General features: G+C 49.9%; 1 protein-coding gene across 4 annotated transcripts in view; it reads left to right on the top strand.

Moving 5' to 3' along the window:
- The window catches only part of PPCDC (phosphopantothenoylcysteine decarboxylase), a 41,541-nt gene extending 14,884 nt beyond the window's left edge, over positions 1 to 26,657 (top strand). For 2 of the 4 annotated variants that reach the window (XM_047074776.1, XM_047074778.1), the window contains exons 3-6: positions 3,475 to 3,570; positions 4,447 to 4,575; positions 8,261 to 8,429; positions 8,846 to 10,347. In XM_047074776.1, the coding sequence (XP_046930732.1) occupies positions 3,475 to 3,570; positions 4,447 to 4,575; positions 8,261 to 8,429; positions 8,846 to 8,931 (480 nt within the window). In that variant the 3' untranslated portion in view covers positions 8,932 to 10,347. Of the gene's footprint in view, positions 1 to 3,474; positions 3,571 to 3,786; positions 4,330 to 4,446; positions 4,576 to 8,260; positions 8,430 to 8,845; positions 10,348 to 26,165 lie in introns of those variants that run through there. The other 2 variants (XM_047074780.1, XM_047074779.1) reach the window with 2 other exon arrangements.
- The last annotated feature ends 807 nt before the right edge of the window (positions 26,658 to 27,464 follow it).

The raw sequence follows: 27,464 nt of genomic DNA, 5'->3' as shown, positions 1-27,464 counted from the left end.
TTGAGCCCACAAACCATGAGATCATGACCTGAGCCGAAATCAAGCATTGGTTACTTAACCGAATAAGCCACCCAGTTGCCCCAGAAAGGATCCGTTTTTGATTCTTTCCCATCATCTCTCACCCCCACCTTGTGGACCTTGTGGAAGAACTTTTCTCTTGACCTTATGTTCAGGATTTGGATTCATGTCTCAGCGGGGCTCCTGATGGTGGTGCTAAGAGGACTGAGATCTTAGGAACTCTCTGTGGGCCTCCTCTGGAAAGTGGGATTTACCAGGGAAGCGTGACGGACCAGAAAAGTAGCTGTGCTGTGCACTTATAGGCTGGGGTTTGTGGTTTAGCAGCAACAGGGGTGAGAAGAACTCTTTTGAGTTTGCTGATTGCAAACTCCGTATATGTCAGCAGGAGGATGTTGCTTCCAGAAGAGCTGATGTGGGCTCAGGCTCTGTAGGCAGACACTCAGTGGGTGCCAGGGACTTTTACTCCAGGTCGCCTGAGCCTCACCAAACACCGGGCAGGCAGAAGAGCTGTCTCCCACCTCTGAGTTCTTCAGTTCTGGGAAGTTTCCTTTAATTTCTCTCATAATTTTCTCACCTCCATTTTTCTGTTCTTTCTGGAACTCAGATTTTGGACCTCTTGAATTGATCCTCTGACTTTCTCATCTATTTTTCTAACATTACCCATCTTTTTTTATCTTTTCTGTTCAGCTTTCTGGAAGATTTCTTCTAAACTTATATTGAGTTTTCTATTTTCCTGTTTATAATTTTAATTTCCAAGGCTTTTTTTTGTTGTTCCCTGAATGTTCATAAAAAAACATTAGCATCTGATCTCATCTGATCTCATCTGATCTTCCAGAGTGTTGACATGTCTTAACTGCTGGTTTCTGAGTTTTTTTTCTGTTTGTTTGTTTTCATTTTCATTTTTTAATTTTTTGGTCCTCTTTTCATTCTTGGTTTATATCATTAAAAAAATCCCTTTACTTTTATTTCGTTGGGCTTTTGGGAGGGAGCAAAGTTGAATCCACATTATTTAACTGAAAGTTTATTCTTTTGTTTAACATTTATGTATCCTTTTTTAAGATTTTGTTTTTTATTTTTTAATTAAAAAATGTTTATTTACTTATTTTGAGAGAGAAAGAGAGAATCCTAAGTAGTCTCCACACTGTCAGTGCAGAGCCTGATGTGGGGCTCAATCTCGTGAACCATGAGATCATGACCTGAGCCAAAATCAAGAGTCGGATGCTTAACTGACTGAAGCACCCAGGAGCCCCTATTCTTTTTTTAATTTTAAAAAATGTTTTATTTATTTATTTTGAGAGAGAGCACGAGTAGGGAGGGGCAGAGGGAGAGACAGAATCCCAAGCAGGCTCTGTGCTGTCAGTGCAGAACCCGACATGGGGCCCGAACTCCAGAACTGGGAGATCATGACCTGAGCTGAAATCAAATCGGCATGCTTTACCAACTGAGCCAGCCAGGCACCCCAATATATCCTTTTGTTTTAAATGTGTCTTTTTTGATGTGATTGATGAATTTTAAAACTCCAATATGAGAGTCTGAATTTTGATCAGAGAACTTAGCTCATTATGTATTACTATTCTATTAGGGCTAAACTTCTGCCATCTTATTTAATGCTTTCTACTTGTCACGTGCCCTCTGCTTCTTGTTTTCTCTTTCCTCTCCTTTATCATATAGATTGAGCTTTCTTCTGCTGGTTTGAAAGTTGCCTATTCTTCTTCTGGTTACCTCTGACTTACCATTCCCATAACTTACCTTGTCACTATCTTGTGTCTTGAGAGTCTCAGCACCATTCTGCCTCCCTCTGCTCTCCCTATCTGTGCTGGGCCCATGGGCTGAGCTCTGTGGACAGATGGCAGCCCTGTTCATCTGCCTTTTTTTTTTTTTTTTTTTAAGTAGGCTTCATGCCCAGCGTGGAGCCCAGCGTGGGGCTTGAACTCACAACCCCGAGATCAAGACCTGAGCTGAGGTCAAGAGTCAGATGCTTAACTGACTCAGCCACCCAGGTGCCCCACTGCCATCTTGTTCAGAGCTGTCCTAGAAAGGGCTCCAGTGCTCAGTGGGAGTTTGGTTTAAATGACCTTTAAAAAGGTCACCGAGGTTTTGTGCAGGTTCTGGGGTTGCTAGGTTCTAAGGGGAGTGAGAGAGAACGGACACGCCTGAGAGCTCTCCAGCAGAGCTAGGAGCGGCAGACCTGAAGTTGTGCACTCTGTCTCTCTGAGACTTCTGCTGCCTGCTGCCGGCTTTGCTCTTACATGCTATGCAGAATGCTGTCGCTTGGTAGGCAGGAAGCATGAGGGGGCCCTCAGTGACACGGTAGGGAGGGTTGGGGGACCGGAGTTGGCACGGGCACGTCCCATTCCGAGAGGCGGCCGTTACACGATACCTGCAGTACCACCATTATCAAGTAGGAATGTGGGCTGGGCCGTGCCAGAGCTTTTAGTTTTCAAGAGAAGCCAGGAAATTGGATTTTCTATGTGAAATCTCCCGATTTGTATATATTGGCTCAAAAATGTTTATAACCTCATGCAGGCCAAATAGCATGTCTGTAGGCTGGATCTGGCCTGCATGCCATACGTGATTCCTGTTCTAGTCAGCTGATGATCCTGCCCTTGTCACCCTTGACTCTTCTCTCTCCTGGATAAATGTCCCCCAGAGATATCTCCTTCGCCTCCCAGTCGCTTCTGAGCCCCTTTACTGTGCCGTCTTAGTTTAACATCTCATTTTACAAATGATGGCAACTGGTCTAGCGCTGTCCACACTACGTGTGCTGTTTCTCACAACCGTTTGTTCTGAGCACCTTAGCCACCCCCCCTTGTTTGCTTTATTAATTACTTGTGAATGAGTAGTGTGGAGGTGAACTTCATTTTTGCCCCATGAGTGAAGGGCACACTTCCAGGTTTGGTTTTCCTGGAGTCTGTCTGCAACCAGCGCCCCCGAGGCCTGGTTCCTAGAAGTAGAGAAGGGACCGACCGCCTATTTTCTCTCTGGGGCTTGGATACAGCCACTGCAAGCCAGGCCCCAGCTCCCTGGTACCTTGGCCTGCAGAGGGCAGGGTTGCGGTGTGGATTAGCGCTCAGGACCTGTGAGCCTCTTTGAAGTGGCCCCTCCTGCCTTCTGCGGCCTTCTTGCCCTGCATTCCTTCCCGGCTGCCTCTGTCTTTCTGCCTGAGTGGCAGGAGCCTGCAGCTTTATATGCACTGGGCAGTTGGTGACTCATTCCTCGGCAGCCCCTCAAATAGGGAAGTGAAACAGCCACATCTGGTGGGGCCTGACCTTTGGGTGACAGCGGAAGTAGCTATGCAAACATGGGGCTCCCTGCCGAGGAGGGAGAAGTCTCCACAGCCAGGCCCTGAAGAAAGCATTTGCCTGGCCTGGCCCCGTGTGGCATCCAGGCCTGTGGCTCTGGTAACAGTTTTCTTTCCCTCTCTCTCCCCGCCTCTATTTTTTTTCTTGGTGACAGCTGGAAGTAGCAGTGGTCACCACCGAGAGAGCCAAACATTTCTACAGCCCCCAGGACATTCCTGTCACCCTCTACAGCGACGCTGATGAATGGGAGGTCAGTGTTGGGGGCCCCAGGGCTGAGTTCCGTCGTGTTTCCACCAACGGGACAGGAGTGTCCTCCTTGCAGTTCATAGTCCTGGTGGCCAGAGCAGACAGGCCGGGCTCAAGTCAGTGGTCAGGGCCCTCTGGGCAGAGGCGATGAGGAAAACATCTGTCTAGCTTCTGGCCTGCGGGAGGCCTGAAGTCTCCTCCCACCCCAGGCAGAGCTCAGCTTTGGCCCTGTGCCTGAGGTGGAGTGTCCTTGTACTTATCTGGGCTGATGAAACCACAGAGGAGCTCTGTTTCCCACCACCCTTGTCCACGTGGCTCCCAGTGTCAGGCCTGTCGAGAGCGCCTCACTTCCCACGGCCACTGGGCTCTGCTTCTCCTCTCCCGCAGAGGGGCGGGCACCGGCCGATTCACCAGACGTCGAGTGTGGGCCTCACAGGGGTGCCCTGCCAGGCATTTTTAAACATTCTCAGCCTAGAACATTTCTGGCTGGCCTGTCTTCTCCACCCCACCCCCTCCATTCTCACCGCCCCAGAGCCCTTCCACTGGCTTGGACAACCCAAGCATCCGCCTCAAGCAGACAGGCCAGGAGTTCCCTGCCAGATGTCAGTTCTCTTGAAAACCAAACCATAAAGGGAATAGCTTGGAGAGACAAGGGGCGTTTGTTTCCTCAGGCCTGGTTTCTCTCAGGCGGTTGGCTCCACAGCCGGTGCTCACCAGCTTAGCTATGAGAGGAACAGCAGTGGACTCGGGCCGGGGTGCTCAGGTGGTCTTCCTCGGTTTCTGACTTAGTGCACCTGGCCTGCGTTGCCCCCCCACGGCTTCCTCCCTCCATGCTGAGAGAGTAGCTAGCTCAGTGACCCCATTTCCTTCCCTCTGCCAGATGTGGAAGTGCCGATCCGACCCCGTTCTCCACATTGACCTGCGGAGGTGGGCAGATCTCATGCTGGTGGCTCCTCTTGATGCCAACACCCTGGGGAAGGTGGCCAGTGGTATATGTGACAACTTGCTTGTGAGTGATTCTGCTTGCTTCCTCCCTGGGCCTCACTCCCAGTTTGCTGAGCTGCAGGGCTGCCTTTGTATGGGATTCTTGCCTTGGAATCTTTATGGTAGGCTGGTTTGCCCCCTGGACCCCCTGCCCTCCACCTGGTCTCACCTGTGTTCCGGCAAGTGGGCACATGGATGGACTCAGCTTGTATGTATTCTCTGAGGGCATCCACCTCTCACCTGCCCCTTGACACTTTGTCCTTCGTTCACGGGCTACCCTCCACATGCTCGTCCGTTGGTCTCCCTGCCTGGCCCCATTGCCTGTCCCCCTTAGCTCTGCCTTCTCCCCAGGATCTGGACATCCACATGTGCAATCTGATAAGAGTGTTTACTTCCTCATGGATCTCTTGTGCACACTTATCTCTCCTGTAGCATTGGCCGCAGAAATGCGGTTTTCCTGTATGTTCTGGAAAACTTAGAGAGGAAGAGAGGAGCAAGGGTGAGAGGTGCCAGCCGGTGGATGGTGGAGGAGAGGAACAGAAGTCCAGCTACACAAAGTGGGGATTGTCTTAGGCCTAAGGGACCTCCAGGGAACTGTTGTCCTTAAAGGCCTTGTTTATGTGATCATCCTGGGAGGAGCTAGGTGTGTGATCTCTCTCCCCTCCTCCCTCTCCATTGTTACCCACTTCCCTTGTGCACTGAGCTCTTCCCTATCATGAGCCGGCCCCGTGCTGAGGGACCCACAGGACACTTGGAGCTCTCAGTCTGGAAGGAGAGGGTTTTTGGTTACCCGTACAGGTGAGAAGGGAATGTGCTCTGGTGTGTGGTACAGCCTTAAATGACCCCAGTCGGTCCTTTGACAGTGGAGTCACCACTTTGCACAGTTCTAGGCATATAGTAAGTGTTCAGTGAATACTGTATGTACGAGGTAATTATTCTACTTTGGCAAAGAGCAAAGAGTTTTTCAGAGTTTAATGTGATAAGCTGGGCCAAAGTTTTTGGTAGTCAGACAGGAACTTAGTCTCCTTGTATGCTTGTTGATGGGTGCATAAGGCACTTCTCGAAGAATCTGCTAGTGACTGAAGCATCATTTGAATAAGAGCACAGGATGACCAGAAGAAGAGCAACACACAGATTGTGTGGCAAGGAGCAGGGGTAGGGGAGTAGAGAGAGGGGTGAGCCTAGGGGCAGTGTTATCAGGAAGGCTTCCCAGTGGGGCTGGTGCATGGCTGACCGGGCAGTAGGAGCAGGTGAGGCTCTTGGCCACTTTTATCTCAGTGGGTCTGGGCTGTGTGTGACCTCTGGGCTTCCCACTGGCTGGCCAGCACTAGCTGGTGGGATGAAACACACTGGCCTCTGGGCGTCATGCCCTGGGCTGGGCTGGCTCTCCGAGGGCTCCTTTCTTCCTCTCCAAAGTGCTGCTTCCTTTTTTTTTTTTTCATCAGAGCTGCTCCTACTCCCTGAAGTCTTGGGGGTTCCCTCCTCCCGAGTTGGCTGAGCAATGTAATATGTTCCCCCAGGAATTTTTTTTTTTTTTTTTTTTTTGCCTCAAAAGGTTTCACTTGAACACACAAATATTTCAGGCAATTAGAAATCTCATAAAGTTTAAATTGTCATCATCCTTGCTCTGTGGCTCTGTCCTCACTCAGAAGATATTTTGTCCTTTTATCCCTGAAAAGATCACCCTGCTGCCCCCTTCCTTCAGACCTTGTCCCTTTTCCAGGACCCAGAACTTGTGGGGCCTTTAGAGCAGCATGCTACCTGTGACCTGTGACCTGTGCACCAGGCCTCTAGGCCCTTGGCCTGGGTGCTGTGCATCTCCATCCGCCTTCTCACCTGCGTGGGCCCTGGCCCCTTCTGTGTGCTAAATAGCCCAGCAGAGGGGCACCTAGCTGGCTCATCTGCAGAGCATGCAACTTTTGATCTTAGGGTCGAGTTTGAGCCCCACGTTGGGTGTAGGGATTACTTAAAAAAAAAATTTTTTTTTTAAATATCTAAGCAGATCTAGAAACAGGAGGTGACTTCCCTGGGTCACCAGTCAACTGGGAGCTGGCCTCCTGATCAGAATCTAGGCCTTCTCTCCACCCAGGTGGGTTCTCAGGGGCAGAGCCTGAGGTACTGAACACAGCACTGGCCAAACAGATGTGACTGTAGGAACTGACGCCTCCTTTCATCCCTCCTGCTGCCAGAAGGTTCAGAGGAGCTGTGGTTTGTCCAGGAAGCACTGAGCTTTGAGATGAGGTGGGAAAGCTAGAGAGGCATGAGACACGGACATACTGGTTTCTTCTCTGTTGGTGTGCTTTGCTTTGAAGACACTCAGAAACCCCAGCCCAGCCCCCACTGTACTTGACACTCAGGGGGCTCTTCTAGGTATGTTCGTGACTTTTGCAGAAGCGGCAGGTGGCACGGGGCCAAGAGGAAGTGTGACTGAAACTGTCCACTCAGCCCAGTTGCCAAATTGGGAGGACTTGGTGGGAAACAGACGCTGGTGTCTGGGACTACACAGGCAGCCAGATCCTGAGGCTGTGTGCTGTCCCACTTCCTTCCTATCCCCAGGAGGGGGCAGGGGCACTGAGAGGGGTAGGCATCAGCTCTGGCCTGTTCACGGCATTGTCTTCTGGACTCCCCCATCTTTTACCAGATGGGTTGCGCTTCGGGGAAGGGCTGTGTTGACCACTGTCTCCCCAAGGGGCCCACAGCTGGAAAGGAGGTGCTGGAGCAGTGAGGGCCCAGGGGAGCACGCTCCTGCGGGCCCCAAGGCTTATTTCTCTCCCAGGCAGCGTCTGGTCCAGGGAGCCTGTGCCTGTAGTAATCACAGGAGCTACTGTTTCTGGAGCCCGTACTTGAGGCCAGGCCCTGTGTGAAGAGCCTTAAGCGTGTTCACCTTCTGTGCTCACAACCATCCAGTGAGCTTTTGCAGAGAGGAAGCTAAGACTCCTGAGGTTAAATTATTCATCCAGGTTCTCACGGCTAGCAGTAATCGTACATAGCACAGCCAAGATTTGAACCAAGGTCTGTGTGATTCTGCAACTCACTGAGCCGGTGGGTCCCTCTCACAGCTGCTCTGGCATGCACGTGGCGGGATGGCCTCGGCGGAGGATCACACTGGGTGGCGTGCAAACCTTCATGCCCCGGATCATTGTCTCCGTGGAACTGTGGGGAGTGCAGCTTCCCCATCTGGGAAACAGGACAGCACCTTCTTTGCAGGGTTGCGGTGAGGGTGCATGGGATAATACATATGAGAGAGTTTTTGTCACGTGGCAGGTGTTCTCATTGCCCAACTCTAGTCAGCCTCGAAGTAGAGCCTGTGTTGGGGTAGGTGAGCCGCACCTGATGAGTGGTCTGAGCCTTTTTGCTTTGGGAGGTAACTGTGAAGCTTGACTTCTGCTCACCTGGCTGCTTTCTGTCTGTGGCGTGTGTCCCACAGTGGAGAAGCCTTGTGGTTTGGCTCAGAGGCACCTTTCTGCATAGGAGTGGAGGTCTGCGTGGGGGTGGCTGGGCCATTGCGAGTGTTGGAGGACCTCCTGTGTGTCAGGCCCTGTGCCAGCACCTGTGGAGAGGGGGAGAGGGGGAGGAGATTCAAGGTAGGGGGATACAGACAAGTGTCACCCGGTCATCCCAAGCTGGCTGTGACCCAGAGGATGGTGGGTAGGATTTGGGAGTCCAGAGCAGCAGGCACCCGCCTGCCCCACTCCGGCCCTTCTTCACAGACCTGTGTCATCCGGGCCTGGGACTGCCGAAAGCCCCTGCTCTTCTGCCCGGCGATGAACACCGTCATGTGGGAGCATCCCGTCACCGCGCAGCAGGTGGGCCTGCTCAAGGCCTTCGGCTATGTGGAGATTCCTTGTGTGGCCAAGAAGTTGGTGTGTGGAGATGAAGGTGGGCATCTGGCCAGGCTCACGGCCCAGGGTCGCAGAAGGGCTCAGCTCTGGGGTCACACCCCAGTGTGTTGTGACCTTGGGTAAAACCATTCTGTGAGCTCAGCTTTCTCATCTGGGAAATGGAAGTCCTAGTTCCTCTCAGAGTTGGTAAGATTAAATGAGGTAGTGTTTGTAAAGGGCCTGCGTTGTCCCTGGCACGCAGCCCATATACAGTCATGATGCTCCCGTAACTGTTACTGGGTCCTGTCCTGGGGGTGCCTTGGAAGGGATTTGATGGGTCTGGCTCATGTAGAGGTGGCTCTGGCCTTCAAGGCTTTGGGCTTTGGGTGGAACACTCGGGGGGGCATTGAGCAGGGTGGGTGGGGGATGGGCCCTGCCTCGGTCTGCAGGCCACAGCAGAACTTTGCTCTCTAGGTCTAGGGGCCATGGCTGAGGTGGGCACCATTGTGGACAAGGTGAAAGAAGTCCTCTTCTGTCATGGCGGCTCTCAGCAGAGCTGAACCTGGGATTTCTGTTGTTTGTATCCTTCTGCACCCTGCGTGTTTTCAGGCCAAGTCTATGAAGAAGATGGACATCGGCAAAATACGGTGAAGACTTCTGGGTTTACTGAGTAGGGGTGTAGCCTGGGCCTGCTCCAGAGCCTCCCCAGGGGCCTCACTTGCCTCAGGTTAAATTAGACCAAAGGCCTAGATCCCAACTTCTTGCCAACTAAGAGATGGCTGCATTCTGGGCCCCTCCCCACCTTCTCCTGGGATAGGCATAGCAAGCTGCTGCTGTGTGGCCCTGTGCTCTGGGAAGGGGACTGAGGGAGGACTGAGAAACCTTGATTCTGCATCGTGCAGGGGAGCCGCTTCAGCTCCTTGGTGGGGTGCCCAGCTGCCATGCAGAGAGTCAGGGAAGCCTGTAAGTTGGCAAGATGCCGAGTTTCTCCACAGACCATGCTGTGAGATCGGGGGTACTGGGGAATAAAGAAGAGTGACTTTTAGGAGACTGTGTCTTTCCTTTACCTGTGGCCTCGGAGATCAGGGGCATTGCTTGGGGTGGCTGGGGGAGGGTCTGGGCTGACAACTGACTGGCCAATATCATATGGTGGTTAAGGGCAGAGGGCTCTGAAGCCAGACAGACCCTAGTTCAAATCCCAGCTCTGCCATGTGCTAGCAGTGGACCTTGGCTCAAGGCTCAGCCCTTCTGACCCTCACTTTCCTCATCTGTATTATCCTACCCTCATGAAGTTTTTGAGAGGATTAAATGAGATAATGTGTGCAAGATACCCTCCCCCCCCCCTTACATAGTAAATGTCAAAGGGAAGTTAAAGCTTGGTATGCATTCAGGCCAATGAGTTTTTCTAACATTGACTGAAACAGACCCTCTCATTTTGGGAAAAATAAAATCCCCAGCCCTAGGCCGAGATGGCCTTTTATGCAAATAACAGGCACACAGACAGCAGGGTTGGAACCCACCTTGGAATCCAGGCCCCTTGCTTCCTGATGTCCTCATCAGCTTTGCTGCACCTAGGACTGGGAACCTGGGTGTCTCTGCCTCCCCTCCAACCCCACCCAGTGGCATCTGTGATTATGGGAAGTAGACTCCAGAGAGAAGCATGTTCTGCCCTAGAAAACCCCACCACCCTGCCTTTGACCTAATTGCTGTTTGGTGGCTGCAGTGGGGAGGGGCTTGTTTGCCTGTTTGGAGCTGAGGTTGGGTCTGATTCCTGCTTTTCAGCCCACAGGTGAGTCGGCACTCCATGCATGCTCTTGGACCACTGATGGTGGGAGGTACCTCTGAGGGGCACCAGGAAGCCTGCTGGCTGGGACCAAGACCTCCAGTAGCCTCCAAGAGCCTTTGTCTCTACAGTGCTTGACTTAATCAAAGTGGCCCTTTGGGATGAAATTGCCAATAAAGAAAATATAACTAAAGTGGTAGCACCACAAACCAACCTCTTGACAGGTTTGAAGGTTGAGGTATGGGGAGGGCCTAGATAATTGAAATCCAGAGACAATCCCAAAGTTCCATTTAAATGGTTTCCAACTCCCTTCCTCATGTCCACATTGCCCTGTCTTTTCCTCAACAATGTGCTAATGAGTGGTGAGGCTCTCCAATATTAACAGAAACTGCTACCATTTACTGAGTGATTATTGTGCGCAAGGCTTTGTGCTGGGCATTTTAGGAAGACCTGCTACATAATGCCTATTTTATTTTTTATTTTAAGTTTATTTTGAGAGTGCACATGTGCACACACACACACACACACACACATGCATGAGCAGGGGAGGGACAGAGAGAGAGAGGGAGAGAGAGAATCCCAAGCTGGCTCCATGCCATCAGTGCAGAGCATGAAAATGGTGCTCGATCCCCCAAACCCTGAGATCATGACCTGAGCCCCAAAAAGCAGTCGGACGCTCAACAGACTGAGCCACCCAGGTGCCCCCACAACACCTGTTTTAAAAGGCCACAGGAGCAGAGAGGTTGATAGGCCTCTACCTAATATGTCTGCAAACGGCCGTGACTCCTCAGAGCAGGACTGAGCCTTGTTGGCTGGAAGGGAAGAGATGTCCCCATGGGCGTGGGCCAGCAAGAGGTTCCGTCCTGGGGTCCACCTCTCCCATCACTACAGTCCTGATCCCTGTTGCCCATTTTGTTTTTTTTTTAATTTTTTTTTTCAACGTTTATTTATTTTTGGGACAGAGAGAGACAGAGCATGAACGGGGGAGGGGCAGAGAGAGAGGGAGACACAGAATCGGAAACAGGCTCCAGGCTCTGAGCCATCAGCCCAGAGCCTGACGCGGGGCTCGAACCCACGGACCGCGAGATCGTGACCTGGCTGAAGTCGGACGCTTAACCGACTGCGCCCCCCAGGCGCCCCCCTGTTGCCCATTTTGAATGAGGGTCTGGATGAATGGGTCTGGGCTGGAGCTGAAGAGCCCAGTTGTCCCCTGAGCCCCTAAGGTTGGAGTTAAGAGGAGAGGGCAGTTAGCATCCAGACTGCATTTAGCTGGCCCCAGCTGCAGAGGAGTGCTGAGGTGGGAGTAGTGGCCACAGCTTTCCCCACCAAGAGTCAAAGCTCTTAAAGTTGTCAGCATTTAAGTTCAAAGTGTTTCTCAGAGAAGGCGCTAGTTTCTCTGATTATTTTTATAGAATTCTGGAAGCTTGACAGAACAGAATACTTGGGTCTAAAAGTCACACTCTTGTTTGGCACCCTGGAGCCTCTCTAGGCTCCTGTGGCTACTGCCGGGTGAGAGGCAGAAGTTTCCAGGCCAGGGCCCAGCCTCTACACTGGTCTGTCTCTAGCTCTTCTGATGCCCCCCCCCTCCACCCCCCACTGACTCCTGGGCAGTACACAGCTTGGCCCCCCATGATCTGGCCCCTGCCTACCTTTCCAGCTTCACCCCATTACATGCCACCATGCAAGGCTCCCTGTCTTCTAGCCAGACTGGACAGCCTTGACTGAGCCCTGTAGCTTCTTACCTTTGCACTTGCTGCCACTTTTGCTGGAAGGCCATTCTTCACCCAGCTAACTCCTATTCATGCCTCTGATACACCTGGGTGCCACCTCTTTTGGAAAGTCGTCCTTGGCCAACTCAGGCTAGATTAAATGGTCCTTATTCAGGCCCTATTATTATCCACTGAAATTGGGATCTGGAGGGCAGGAGTTGTCCTATTCCTCACAAAGCCTGGTAAGTCATTCCAGGCTTCTTATACTGACAAAATAAAAAAAGGTGTGGGGCAGGGGGAGGGAGGGGGAGTCTGTTCCTTTCTGAGAAAGACATACAACCTAGGAGCCATAAAAGCAAAGGCTGATAAATTTGCCTACAGAAAAATAAACAATTCCGCCTAGCAATAGCCCATAGGCAAGGTCAAAAGGCAAACATAAATGGGAAATTATCTGCAGGTCATATAACAAAGGACTAATTCCCTTAGTATATAAAAAGCCATACATTGATTAGAAAAAGACCAAGAATGGGGTGCCTGGGTAGCTCAGTCGGTTAAGCATCTGACTCCTGATTTCGGCTCAGGTCATGTTCTCATGGTTTGTGGGGTTGAGCCCTGTGTAGGGCTCTATGCTGACAGTGCGAAGTCTGCTTGGGATTCTCTCTCCACTCTAAATACATACATACATACATACATACATACATACATACAAGAGACCAAGAATATAAAAGAAGTGAGCAGAGGATAAAAAATAGAGTCCACATGTGTATGTGTGTGTGCATGTGCGTGTATGCGACACATGGCTCTTAAACATTAAATGCTACTCACAGGGCTGCCTGGGTGGCTCAGTTGGTTAAAGGTCAGACTCTTGATTTCACTCAGGTCATGATCTCATGGTTTGTGAGTTCAAGCGTCATGTCAAACTCTGTGCTGGCAGCTCAGAGCCCGGAGCCTGCTTTGGATCTTGTGTCTCCCTGTCTCTCTGCCCCTCCCCTGCTCTCTCTCTGTCTCTCTGTCTCTCTCAAAAATAACTAAACATTAAAAAAAAGAAGAAGCTCAACCACATGCATGGGAGAGGGGTGCAAACCAAATGGAGACTGCACTGCAAGGGAGGTTCTAGTAGATCAGTGAGGGCGAGGGCACTGGCACCCTGCTGCATTGCTAGTAGGAGTGCAGATTTGGTATAACCTTGTTGGAGAACAATCTGGAAATATCTATCAAAATTACATATGTACTTTACCCTTCGACCCAGCAATTCTACTCCCAGGGATTTGTCCCACAGATACATCATGTCTGAATAAGGCTATTCATTGCAGCGTTGTATGTGGCAGTAAAAGGCTGGGAACACCCTCGCTATCTCAACAACTGGAGCTTTGGTTACATAAATTAGAGTTGTTCCTACACTGGACACTACGCAGCTACAAGGTAAGTGTGAGGGAGCTCTCTAGGCGTGGATGGGGGATGCTGTCTGAGATACACTGCTAAGCAGAAAATGCAAGACGCAGAACAGTGTCATTGCACGCTAGCTTGTGTATTTAAAAAAAAAGTGAAGGGCGAGAAGGAGGATATATTTCTATTGGCTTGTAGATGCATCAAACACCTATTGAAAAATGAACAGGAAACCAGCCCAATTGTTTGCCTGTTGGCCGCAGAGCTGGGTGGTTGAGAAATGTGGGAGGCCGACTTCATTCTAAGTTGTGAGGCAGATGAATGTATTATCTACCAAGACAGCGGTAAATACACACATTTTTAAAAGGGTTCCTTCTGTCCTTTAGCCAGAAGTTCCTAAAAATGACTTGGCAGGGAGCTAATGCAAAAGACTTGGCAGGGGCATCTGGAGATTTCCATCAAGGCGTTTGGAGTAGAAACGGATCTGTTTTTCTTGTCGTGAGCTAATAGACGACAACTTTTGAATACTGGGTGCTACTTACAAGCCTTTGAGGCCCCTGGTCTCAAGGAGCTTATGGGAAGAAGATCTAAGGCCTTAAAACAATCAAATGACAGAATCAAACACCTGACTGTGTGGTACAAAGTGTGGTGTTGAGAATCAAGAAGTAGTTAGGGTGGGCCCTTTTGGAGGGCGGGGAACTCAGGCCCATGTGTACTGGAGGACCAGTGAAGTTAAAAGTGGGTGTGAAACTGGGGTACCTGGGTGGCTCAGTCGGTTAAGCGTCCAACTTCAGCTCAGGTCACGATCTCATGTTTGGTGAGTTCAACCCTACATTACGCTCTCTGCTGTCAATGCAGAGCCCGCTTCCCATCCTGTCTTCCTTTCTCTCTCCCCCTCCCCAGCTTGTGCGTGCACGCGCGCTCTCTCTTGCTCGCTTGCTCTAAAATAAATATTAAAAAAAAAAAGTGGATGTGAAGGGTGAATACATGCTGCCATATGCTTCATGTGGGGTACCTGGATAGGCACGTAGGCTTTGTGTGTGGTGGGACATCGGGAACTTCAGCAGGGGAGCAGGACGAATGGGGAGTGTGGCAAAGATCAGCTGTGTGATTCATGGGACAGAATGGAGGACTGAGACCCTGGAGTCAGGGAAGAAGCCAGATGCGAAGCCAGGGAAGCAAGGCTGTGCTGAAGGCCTTGGTCAGACCTGTGGTTCTGGAAAGGAAATGGAGTGCAAAAGTGAGTGATGATGTGAAGAAAAGTCAGCATGATTAGAAAGTATAAGAACCACTGTCCTTGTGGCGAGGCTGCGGGGGTTACTTAATAGCAATTATGTGTGTGTGTTACTGTAAGATTTATTAACAGTCCCCAGTGCCACCCACTAAAAGGAATTTTGCTTTGCCTGCCACTGTTTTTTCTTTTGGGATAATTTAGTCTGCCCTCATGGTTCCTGGGCATTTTGTGTGTAGAACGGGAAAAAGCAGACTGAGCTAGAGAACTGGGGAGATGGGAAGAAAGGGAAGGGAGGGAGTCTTACTTTTGGGGTTGTGTCTCCTTTGTGTGGTACATTCTGGTACTGGGTAAATGGGGACAGAAATTAAAGCCAGGAGCAGAGACTTGAGTAACTCCAAAATAGCTGAGAGAGACTCTCGTGAAAGGCCATGCAGGCTGGCCGGGAGTTGGGGTACAGTTTGTATGTTAGCTTAACAGTTTTTGAGCTGCTAGGGGGCACAAGAACCTGGAGGTGGGGAAAAAAGGGATTTTTTGAGGGATGTTGCTGAGTGATGAGGTTTTTTGGGGTGACACTGGGGTTCATGGGGTCCAGAGCCAAGGACCAAGAAACAATTCTTGAAGATGTCTTTGGTGCAAAAAGGTGATTTTATTAGAGCACCAGGACAGGACCCATGGGCAGAAAGAGCTGCCCTGGGACCATGAGGAGAGACTGGTTTTATACTATGGGGTTGGGGGAAGTAAAGTCCAGGGGAGGTTTCCATATGCTGGAGAAGACTCCCACTCCCAGGATACTGGAGGCCTAGCTATTGTCAAGCTAAGGTGGTTTTTCCTCTAGCAAAGCATTAGCATTAGGACTGTAGGGAGGTCCTGGGGAAACCTTTTACTCTGCCTGCCTCAAGTATTTGTCAATGCAGGTTATAAGGAAATTTAGTTCTATCTGCCATTTCCTTCTGCCTTTGTTTCCCACATCACTCTGGAGGGGTGATGTTGGGACTCCAGGAACCGGAGTCTATAAGTTTCTGAAGATTAGGCTATTGATAAGATTGCCTTTTTCTTTTTTTTCTTTTTTTTTTAATTTTTTTATTTAAAAAAATTTTTTTTTTTCAACGTTTATTTATTTTTGGGACAGAGAGAGACAGAGCATGAACGGGGGAGGGGCAGAGAGAGAGGGAGACACAGAATCGGAAACAGGCTCCAGGCTCCGAGCCATCCGCCCAGAGCCTGACGCGGGGCTCGAACTCACGGACCGCGAGATCGTGACCTGGCTGAAGTCGGCCGCTTAACCGACTGCGCCACCCAGGCGCCCCAAGATTGCCTTTTTCTTGTAATTTACTAAGATATTTGTAAATAGATGGAGACTCAAGTCTTGCAGAACTATGATCTCTATCAGTTAGCCATTTGTTTTTCCCCTTTCCTTTGTTCTTGGGCAGCCAGGAGTGCCCGAGGAATATCACACATATCCCACCTGGGGGTGGGGAGGGGGTGTTTGCGGCCTGTGAGCTTGCCTTACGCTCCTGCATTGGGCACACTTAAAGGTTCTTCAAGAGACCCATGTAAGGATTGAGGATTGGGGTTCCTTTTCTTTTTTTAATGTTTATTTTTGAGAGCGAGAGGGAAAAATGTGAGTGGGGGAAGGGGCAGAGAGGGGGACAGAGATCCAAAGCAGTCTGTGCTGACAGCAGTGAGCCCAATGTGGGGCTCGAACCCATGAACCGTGAGATCATGACCCGAACTGAAGTCAGACACTTAACTGACTGAGCACCCAGGCGCCCCAGGATTGGGGTTCCTCTTAAATTCCTCTGCCAGTGTGTGCTTCTCCGAATGTGACTCTGTGCAGGACTGAGCCACCTGGAGCCCTGGATTATATTCAGGTTGTGCATATGTGTTATGTGTTGATCTCATTTCACCCTCCTAACACAACAACAGCTTCAGGATGGAGTCAACTAATATATTTAATTCCGTCTTATAGATGGGGAAGTGAGGGTCCCCCACCCAGTTTCTCTTTCTGCCCTACAGCCACCTCCACTCTGGCTGTCGCCTCAGAACCAGAGCTGCACCCTCATTAGCATTTACCTCGCTGGGGTCCTTTGAAACACTCCTTCTACCACACACCACTACTACCCCCAGATACCTGTTTTTCGTAGCCTCAATTTAGTAGCTGCCTCATTAGCTTTGTCCTCCTATGGCTTCCTTCATACATGCATTGTGGTTTCTAGGGCAGCACAAAAATCTGAAATGTCACGCAAATGCCTCTGAACAAAGAGGCCTGGAATCAGATCCCAGTGACTGACAGGTTGTTTATACCAAGAGCTTCCTGGTGGAACCGAATATTCTACAATGTTCAAGGCAGGTTTGGTGCTACCTGGAGCAAGGCAAGGATCAGGCTGGAGGAACTGTCAGTTGTCTAATAGCAAAGGAATGTCAGGAGTGGGTGGGTGTGAGGGCAAGAGGCATGGGAGATTTGGGCTTCGGGGCCTTTGGAGGATATGCTGCTAATCCAGCTATGATCTGAGAGTATGTCATTTCCTTGCTGCAACAGGCTGGTCTCATGGTGGCTTTATCTGCTGAAAGTACATGGTTACCCTTTGCCTGTTGGCCCAGATAGCAGGTCCATGGGGATTGGAGGCCCAACAAATTCCCTTTTGGGCCTCTGGATTCCTGGAAGAGCAGAGAGAGTTCAAAGGTGCCTTCACTCCATGTGGGCCAGGTGGGTGAGGGCTGAGGGTTTCCAGCTGTAGCGGCGGGCTTGGAAGCAGCCGACGTGGGTAGAAACACATGGATGCATGCAGGAAGGGGAAGCTGGGATGCCCCTCAGAGTCTGCAGTGGAGCGTGGGCGGGGGTGGGGGTGAAGATCATTTCTGGCTCTCAAGAAAGAGCACAGCTTGGGAGCTCATATGTCACTTTGATGGGGTTTCAGAGTGATGGTGGGGTCCGGAGCCAACAGCCAAGAAAGAATTCTTGAGACGTCTCTGGTGCAAAAAAGGTGATCTTATTAAAGCACGGGACAGGACTTGTGGGCAGAAAGAGCTGACCTGGGGTTGTGAAGAGTGACTGGTTATATACTATGGAGGTGGGGGAGGTAAAGTCCAGAGGAAGTTTCTTAAAGGGATTTCCATATGCTAAAGAAGACTCACAGGTTACTGGAGGCCTAGCTATTGTCAAGCTTAGGTTGTTTGTTCCTCTAGCAGAGGATTAAGAAGGTAGGGAGTTCCTGGAGATTAGGCTATTGATAAGATTGCCCTTTTCTTCTAATATGACTAAGATATTTATTTGTAAACTGGTGGAGACTCTATCAGTTTAACCATTTGTTTTCTGTCCTTTCCTTTGTTCTTGGGCAGCCAGGACAGACTTAGGAATGTCACACTTATCCCATCTGAGGGGGGCGGGGTATGTTTGTAGGGGCGCGTCAGCTTGCCTTAAGCTCCCTCATCAACTTGGAACACTCTCTCTCTCTCTCCTTTTTTTTTTTTTTTTAATTTTTTTTTCAACGTTTATTTATTTTTGGGACAGAGAGAGACAGAGCATGAATGGGGGAGGGGCAGAGAGAGAGGGAGACACAGAATCGGAAACAGGCTCCAGGCTCTGAGCCATCAGCCCAGAGCCTGATGCGGGGCTCGAACTCACGCACCGCAAGATCGTGACCTGGCTGAAGTCGGACGCTTAACCGACTGCGCCACCCAGGCGCCCCCTCCTTTTTTTTTTTTTAAACGTTTATTCATTTTTGAGAGACAGAGAGAGACAGAGCATTAGCGGGGAAGAAGCAGAGAGAGAGAAAGGGAGACACAGAATCTGAAGCAGGCTCCAGGTTCTGAGCTGTCAGCACAGAGCCCGACGAGGGGCTCGAACTCACGAACTGCAAGATCATGACCTGAGCCGAAGTCGGACGCTCAACCGACTGAGCCACCCAGGCGCCCCAGTCACTCTCTCTTTTTAATGTTTTATTTGTTTTTGAGAGAGAGCACGCAAGTGGGAGGGGGCAGAGAGAGAGAGGGGGGAACAGATGATCTGAAGTGAGCTCTGCGTTGACAAGCAGAGAGCCTGATGTGGGGCTCAAACCCAGAACCGTGAGATCATGACCTGAGCTGAAGTTGGAGGCTCAACCGACTGAGTCCCCCGGGTGTCCCTAACAATCACTCTCTTGACGGGAGAAGTTGAGCTCTGGAGCTCCACTCTTGTGGGAAAATTGGCATGATGGGAACGAGGGAGAGACCATGGAAGGGAAATCTTGCTTCTCTGGCACCTGGCATGTGCCTTGTATACCTTATCTCATTTAGTCCTCCTAACCGTCCTTCAACGTAGGCATCGTTAGCCCATTAAAATAAAGAAGCCGAGGGGTGCCTGGGTGGCTCAGTCGGCTGGGCGTCCGACTTCCGCTCAGGTCATGATCTCGCAGTCCGTGAGTTCGAGCCCCGCGTCGGGCTCTGGGCTGACAACTCAGAGCCTGGAGCCTGCTTCACATTCTGTGTCTCCCTCTCTCTCTGCTCCTAACCCACTCGCATCCTGTCTCTGTCTCTCTCAAAAATAAATAAACATTAAAAAAAAAAAAAAAAAGAAGCCGAGGCTCAGAGAGATGGGTGCAAAAGTTGTCCTAACTACAAACCAAGACATGGCCTCTTGGAGAGTACTCTCATGGGAGAGTAGAGGTGGGTGGTGCTGCTCACATGGGCTGGGCCTGATCTGGAAATAGAAAGACATGCAGGTAGGCTGAAGATGTATTTGTCATCCAAAGTGAGCACTTCTGAGAGTAAAAAGGGGCACTAAACACATTTAGGACAACAGGCATCAACTGGGACTGACCTGAATAAACCCACAGACCTACACACAGGGCACCAGAGGGAAGTGACAGGCACCATTTCTAATGTAATCCTCATGGCAATCCCTAAAGTGGAAATTATCCCCATTTGGCAGATGAGCAAACTGAGGCTTAACTTCCTACAGCTTTGAAGTGGGGAAGCACTGGCCGGCTCCAAGCCCTGGCTGTCTGCCAGGCCCAGAGCCTTTGGAAGATGACCAGAGGAAAAGGCCAACTGGAGAAACAGCTGGAAAGCTTGGGTCTTGGAGTGTGACAGACTGTGTGGCAGGCAGTCTACGTGTGGCCTCTTCCAGGACTGGCCTACGAGCAGTGGCTGGGGAAGGTGAGTGAGTGTGTGGTAGGAGGCTGGGGCAGGGTGGAGGTCCCAAAGGCTTCTGCAGCCTTTCCTGATCTTCCCGGACCTCCAGGGGGGCAGTGGCCAAGGCATGGAATTTCTAGGGGAAAAAAATCTTCACTGAGTTGCCCCCTTCCTACAATCGGTGAACAGGAACACTAAGAAATCTCACGGCATACTTCCTGGAGCCAGGAATGTCCCCTCTGGTCTAAAGATCCTGCCGTGGCTCCGGCTCAGTCCTTCTTGGGGCTCCCGGAGAGACTGTGGTAGTCTGGGATGCCGGAATACTCTAGGTTATGGGCAGAGAGTGAGTAAGACCATGCATGCCTGGAGGGGTTGTGAGCCTCCGAGTTACTTCCTCCTACATTCACCAGCCAGTCTGGCCTTCCAGGAGTGGGGTCAGCGGCAGACACGGAGGGCCTGCCCCACAGGTCAGGTGGCTTTTGCAGACCCTTCGACATATTACATCCCAGGTGGATGGGCAGGGTTGGCCGCTGGGCATCCAGCCCGGCAGACCACACCACCTGGGTGCACCCACGCCCTGGTGGGTTGCAGGCTGGCAGGGAGGGGAAGTCTTTTCCCTCAGGGGTGACTGGTCTGTGGGTGGCGTCTCCACAAGTACAGTAGCCTGAGGCCTCTGTAAGCCAATGTTGTGTCATCAAAGGCTGATCATCTTTCTTCATTCCTTCATTCACTTAAAAAAGAATGAATGGACTTTAATTTTTAGAGCAACTTTAGGTTCACAGCAAAATTGAGTGGAAAGTATAGTGAGTTCCTACATATCCCAACCCCAACACATGCACAGCCTCCTTGTATTCATTCATTTTTCGAACTCTGTGTCCAGACACTGTCCTGGGGCAAGGTCCAGGCTTGTTCTTAGGGCACTTCCTTCTTAGTGAAGTAGACAGAAGAGCAGATAGACCAGCCCAGGGAGGGGGTAAGGGACGGAGGTAAGCGATCCTAGGGTGCCAAGGGAGCTCTGCAGGACAACCCACCCAGCCTGCAGACGCGGTCTGAGGAACGAGGAGCTCTATAAGGAGACTGCCTGGGCTGAATTCTAAAAGAGAGGTAGGCGGTAGCAAAGAGGACGGGGAGAGCAGGAGTAGGGTGCAGTGTGTGCAAACGCCCGGGGCTAGCTGGCCCATCTGATACAGACAGGTTCTAGGTCTGGCTTTGAGTTTGGATGTGGTAGCTGGAGGCAGGAGGAATCCCATCCTGCAAAGCCTAAAACTAAGGGGTTTAGTTGAAGAAGGAAGGGTTCAGATGGGCCAGAGCAGGCAGGAGGAGCTTACTGGCGTGGGCTAGGCCAGCAACGGCCCTTAAAAGAGTCTGGGAAAACCCAGGTACTGGATTGTGCAATTTGTGGCTTTAAATGTGTCCTGGAGATGCTTCAGAGGTTTTCATTGGTGCCTCAAATGCAAGCTCCTTGAGGACAGGGTCATTTTTCTAATGGCCCAGGGGCTGATGCCCCCTTCCCTTCTGCCCAGAAATAACTTTGACCACTCAGTCTTATCTCACAGGGAAGCAGATAAGACAAACCTGGCACAAGTCTGTGCCTAGAAGGGCCTCTTAGATGATGTCAGGTTTTTTCCATTTACTTATCCCTGGTGCTTATTGTAGGAAAATGGCAGGAAGAAAGGAAAACCCCCTTCTTTTAAAAATATTTATTTATTTATTTTGGGGAGGAGGGGCAGAGAAAGAAAGAAGGAGAGAGAGAGAATCCCAAGCAGGCTCTGAGCTGTCAGCGCAGCTGACATGAGATCATACCGAAGTCAAAATCAAGAGTCCGGTGGTCAAGCGACTGAGCCACCCAGTCACCCCACAGGAAAACTCCTTTCTTTCTTTCTTTCTTTCTTTCTTTCTTTCTTTCTTTCTTTCTTTCTTTCTCTTTCTTTTTTTGAAGTTTATTTATTTATTTTGAGAGAGAGCAAGTGTGAGTGGTGGAGGGGCACAGAGAGAGAATCAGAAGCATGCCCCCCCCTCCCCCAACCATGTGGGGCTCGATCTCACAAACCGGGAGATCATGACCTGAACTGAAATCAAGAATCCATTGCTTAACCGACTGAGCCACTCAGGTGCCCCAGGAAAACTCCTTTCTAATAGTGTGAGCCAAGAAGGCACAGAGAGGGCAAGAACTTGGACCCCTTTCCCCAGCAAGCCTGAGGCACAGCCAGAGTCACCTGGCCCCCTAGAGTCCCCTGTGAGGGGCATCACCAGGCCTGGAGTAGACGAGGGTGCCCCGTGCAGCCGGCGCTCAGAGCCTCAGCTTGCTTGGTCAGAAAACGGGGACAGTGAAGTGTGCCCTTTCCTTGTGATTCTGGAAGAGGGATGAGGATAGAGGGGCTCTGAGGCCATCTGAGAGTGAAGATAGTCCCAAACTAGATTAGAGAATTCCCAGAGCAATTCTCCTACGAGGGACAACCTCTTCCCCACCCCCACCATTTTGGGCCTGCAGTGGAGGAGCCTTGCACAGGTGATGAGGACATACCTGTTGGAGGTCCTAGGCTGTGAGCACGCCTTTCTCACCGCCTGGAAAAGAGAGGCGTTATGTTCTGAGCACTGTGTGTCAAGTTCTTTGTGTACATGACTGTATTTCACCTGTCATCCTGTGCGGTAGACACTGTTAGCATTCCCATTTTACCGGTGAGTGAACTGAGGCCTGGAGAGGTGAAGTGACTCACCAAAGGCATAATCTTGGTAAGCGGCAGTGCTGGAGTACGGGCCCACGTGGGCCTGTGTCTCAAGCCCACATTCCACATTGCGGCGTCTTGCTTTGTCTTGGTAGGGTGGAGTGGTGTGGCAAACCGTCCATTCATTCATTCCCTTGATCCCTCTTTATTGTACATATACCTCAGGCCAGGCACTGTGTTCAGTGTTGGGGGTACAGTGAGGGGCAGAAGCAGATAGGCACCCTGCCCTCAGGGGCTAGCTAGCTAGATTAGGGGAGAGACAGACTTTATCAGATAAGGAAGAGGAAACACTCTGATAAGCACCCTGGAAGAAAAGTACAGAATGCTATGGGAGTGGTAACTGTGGGGCCTAATTTAGTGAGGGCAAGAGGGGGGCTTTGGGGAAGATTTCTGGGGGAAAGGAGCAGAAGAAATATGAGTGACCAGGAGTTAGTTGGAGAAGATGAGCCAGAAAATTCCAGACCAAGGCTACTACATGTGCAAAGGGAGGAAGGGGAGGGCTAGCTGGGGGAACTGAAAGAAGAATCTTAAATAGGGCATAGGATAATGAGTGAAGGTGGATAGGATGGGCAGAGGCCCAGTGGGGCAGGGTTTGGAGGGGCACAGCAAGTATCTGTGGGAAACCAAGGCAGGTGCCTGTGAAATGACAGTTTCCTCTCTTTGCCATGAGGTAAATGAGAACACACAACAATGCATGTATCTTCCCCAGAAGTTTGGGCTGCATTAATAGTGCCATAGCATACAGATCAAAGGAGGTGATTGTTTCTCCTCCTGGCCCAGACTGCACCTGAAGGGTTGTGATTCTTTCAGAGTCCTCACCACCCAATATCTGCAGAAGAGCCAACAAACTGAACCGGTGCACAAGAATGCTGGATGAGCAGAGAAGAGCAGCCCCAGGGGACAGGAGTGTGTGTTAGACTCCAAGGAATCTACTGGAGACAAAGTTCAATCCCATAGAGAGAGAAACACCCTGGGACTTCGGGCTTATGAAAAACGGAGCGAGCTGCTGTGAGGTGCTGAGCCTTCTGCTCTGGGGGATCAGAGATGTGGAGAGGGACACTGCTTAGCTTAATGGGCAGTCTAGATTCAGCCCTCGGCACTGATTCAGCACATCCTGTCTGCCCTCTCTCTTCCACCTCTGAGTTGGAGACTCACCCACACATGTCCCCAGAATACAGGGTCTTGGGCCAAGACGGTGGTGGGCTGACCTTGGCTAGCCTAGAGTGGGCTCTGGGTTTGTTCTGTTTAGATTGCTTTCAGGAAACCAGGCATTGGGAATGGGGATGGTCTCTGGGTTGTGGGCTGGCTGCTGCTGGTCCTCATTTGAAATCATTAACCAGGGCACCTCTTCCAAAATCTGAGTGTTTTCTGGTACCCTGGACATTCCATCTGTCCATCATATGGTCCCCATTCAGTCAGAATCTAAAAGAAGCCGGCAAATCCGTCCCTCACTTCCCCATCAACTGTGTGCATACTGAGACTTTCCAGAACTCCTGTTTCTCTAAAGAGAGGGCTGCTGTGGCTTTTGTACTCCAGAACGCTCACTCTTGATCCTCTCCGTCTTTGCCATTCTGTTAGTCCCCAGGCCTTTGTCTTCTTTCTTGACAAGGGCTCCATCCTGTGCTCTTAGCTCCTTCCTACTGCCGCCAGACCTGTTCTTCCCCATGGCACTGCCTCCTGCCTTCTGTTCCCCACTTGTCTACTCTCGGCTGAGTTCTGGGGTTGGGGCCAGTTACAATTTTTTTTGTAACTGAAATGTATATATCTTAACTGTGCAGCTTGATGATTTTTACACGTGCATACACCTGTGTGACTACCACCCAGATCAAGCTAGAGAACATTTCCAGGTCCATCCTTTTTTTTTTTTTAAATTTTTTAAAATGTTTATTTTTGAGAGAGAGAGAGAGAGAGCATGGGAGAGGGGCAGAGAGAGAGGGGTACAGAGGATCTGAACTGGGCTCCGTGTTGACAGCAGAGAGCCCGATGCAGGGCTCAAAATCACAAATTGTGAGATCATGACCTGAGCTGAAATCAGACACACTCAACTGAGTGAGCCACCCAGGCGCCCCTCAGGTCGATCCTTTTAAAATAGATCCGTCCTCTAGGCTCCTACTGCATTATTATTGGACACTTAGCAAGTGTTGCCCTTTATTCCAACTAGCTGGAGGACAGGGATACATCCTTTTTACTGTTTTTGCCTTATCCTACCTGACCTAGCACAGAGCAATGCCCATAGGAGGTGCCCCTTGAGGTCCATTAGATGGAAGGGTGTAGAGTTCGCCAAGTATATCTCAGAATATGTGCCCAGTATGTGTCCCTCAGAAATGTGGGAGAGGTGACAGAGATGAAGGATGGGATCACTGGAGTGCAGGAGAATCCCTGAGCACCGAGTGTGCTGGTTCCGCTCAAGTGACCTGCCACCTCCAGGGTGAGGTACACAGGTCTGGAGGCACATATTCTCAACAGAGGGCTCAGGTGTGTGGAACTCCTTGCATGGAATGCCCTTCCCAGAAGGCACTGTTTATGGCATGGGCGCTAGCCAAGCTCCCAGCCTGGGCCCAGAGACCTCTGGTTTGAGCACTAGCCATGGTTGGTTCAGAGACCTGAAGGAATAGGGCCAGACCCGACTCAGAGGAGACTTTGCATGGCTGGTGCAGAATGTTCTGAGGGTGGTTAGAGGGCTCACTAGGATTCTCACTAGGAGGCAAGACCTTCCCTGCTGGGTGTCCTTCCCTGGGAGGGCCTGTCCCTTCCCTTCTCTTAGTTCACAACCTTGCTTGGGACATGGTACCCTCAAGAAAATAGAACCTTGGCCTCGGCTTGAGCAGCAAAATGGAAATGGCAGGAAGAAGTTGGGGGGAAGTGGGAAGGCAGGGAAGCATGTGTATGTGGCACGGGAAGTCCAACAGCTGTTCCGGAGAACTGTGTCTTCTCCAGGCTGTTGAGACTTGAAGATGTGCTCTTTGCTCTAAGACATGACTCTCCAGTTCTTTGGGGAGCAGAGAGGGACCTCTTTTCTGGGGTCCAGATGCCAGTTGTCACTGAGGATCTTCCCCTTGGGTGGGCTCTACACCCCTCAGAGTATATTGTTCCTGTTTCCTCTCATCTTTTTTGCTTATTTTTATTTTTTTATTTTAAAATATTTTTTTAAAGTTTTTTATTTATTTTGAGAGAGAGAGCATGGGAGAGGCAGAGGGATAGGGAGAGAAAATCCCAAGCAGTCTCTGCACTGTCAGCACAGAGCCCAGTGTGGGGCTCACACTCACAAACTGCAAGATCATGACCTGAGGTGAAATCAAGAGTCAGATGCTTAACCTACTGAGCCACCCAGGCTCTCCTCCTCTCATCCTTTTGACTGTAGTAAATACGGGTCTCACATAAGGCTTGGGGACATTGGGTGAATCTTTGCTTTTACATCATATCTGTTGTTTCAGGGCTCAGTGCAGGGCTTGCATCCCAGGTCCACCTGATACCAAAATTTGTCTAGTTAACCACTCTTCTTAAGACAGCATGATGGCAAACTCTTATGATTAGGAATGGCCTGTTCCTCCATAATTGGCAGAGACATGGTCATGACAATATGTCAGATAGGAAAGGAGGGAGAGAAGGAGAAGTGCACATCAATGCTCAATGGAGACAATAAGAATTAACTAAAGTACCTTACATTGGTTACTAATGGGAATGTCTGGGATCTGCAAGGGTGTATTATTATCCTTATTCTACTAAAAGAGAAACTGATTCTCAGGGGATTTACCCAATCAGATTCAAGAAGCAGGGAGGTGTGGAGGTGAGGTTTGAGTCAGGTGTGACTAGCTGCCAAGCTGGCTCTTTTTCTCTTCCATAGAAAGTGATGTCCAGGTGCCATGAACATGACTTCAGGTTGGGATGTCTGTCTCCAAAACAAAGAGCCAATCCCCAGGCATTTGAGAGAAGCTTCCAGCATGTAAGAGAGTCCAAAACAACAGAAAGAAAGAACTCAGAAACGAAGATCTCAGAATGAAGATGCTGCAAAGAACAGAAGAAAACCTCAAAGAAACTATCATTGATAATCTCAGAGAGAATGGGAAAAGTATTGCACCCTGAAACAAGAACAAGATGCCACAAGAAGGGGAACAATGAGAGAACAAGTACATTTAAGTGATAGAAAAGATAGTCAAGGAAACCTTTCAGAGAGTTAAACAGAAAGAAACAGAGATAGATAATAGAATAAAAGAGATAAGAAAATTAGATCTATTTGAGATTCACCATCTATCTGACTGATTCCAATTCCTGAAAGAGAGACAGGGACAACTGTCAGGGGAGAAGATATATAGATATAGATGATATAGATATAGATATAGATATAGATATATAGATATAGATAGATATAGATAGGTATGAGATATATATAAGATATATATTTGCTGCTCATGTAGATATATATGATATATGATCATATATATGATTTTATATCCTATATTTATATCTATATATATCTGGGTCTACCTACAACTAAAACCCACAATAAACATTTCCACATTGAGTCCACTGACTATCCAGCACAGTAAATGAAAACAAAACAAAGCTAAACCTCTCACCAAGGCTTGTTATTGTGAAATCTTAGAACACCAGGATTTAAGAGATCTTAGGGAGATGATTTCTGGAATGGTGACAAGAAGAGCTCCACAGATCTTCTCTCTAATAAAACAATGATAACCAATGAAATTTAATTAAAAATTTCTCTCAAAAGTATTCTGAAGACATACAGCAAATAAAGAAACATTTATTTAAGAAAATCTACTAAAACTTGGTAAGAAGAATAGGAGATTGTGGCATCTGAGCTATGACTTGCTTCCTCCCTCTCTCCTTGCAGCTCATTGTAACAGAAGCATCACTCTAGGAGAGTACAGCCAAGAACACAGGGTTCTTGTTACCTTGGCTCCCACTTGAGGGCTACTGTATCTCTCTGGGGGTGACAGACTACCAGCATTTCCCATTTCCTTCACCCCTGTGTTGCAGAAGTTCTATTTCAGGAAAGAGTAGCTAAGAGGACTTTCTTTCTCAACCCATCCCCAACTCATAGGGTGAGAAAACTATCCCAAACATGGCAGGCTGAGACTATGGGGGCCCCGATCTTCTTCACCCTGGTTCACCCATGGAGTGG

The sequence above is a fragment of the Lynx rufus genome, unplaced genomic scaffold (assembly GCF_022079265.1).
Source record: "Lynx rufus isolate CCGP_SWC_20201006 ecotype Redwood Valley unplaced genomic scaffold, mLynRuf1.p SCAF_13, whole genome shotgun sequence".
In the NCBI taxonomy this organism is placed as follows: Eukaryota; Metazoa; Chordata; class Mammalia; order Carnivora; family Felidae; genus Lynx; species Lynx rufus.
Note: the sequence above shows the minus strand (reverse complement) of the source record. Positions and strands in the feature narration are given on the sequence as shown.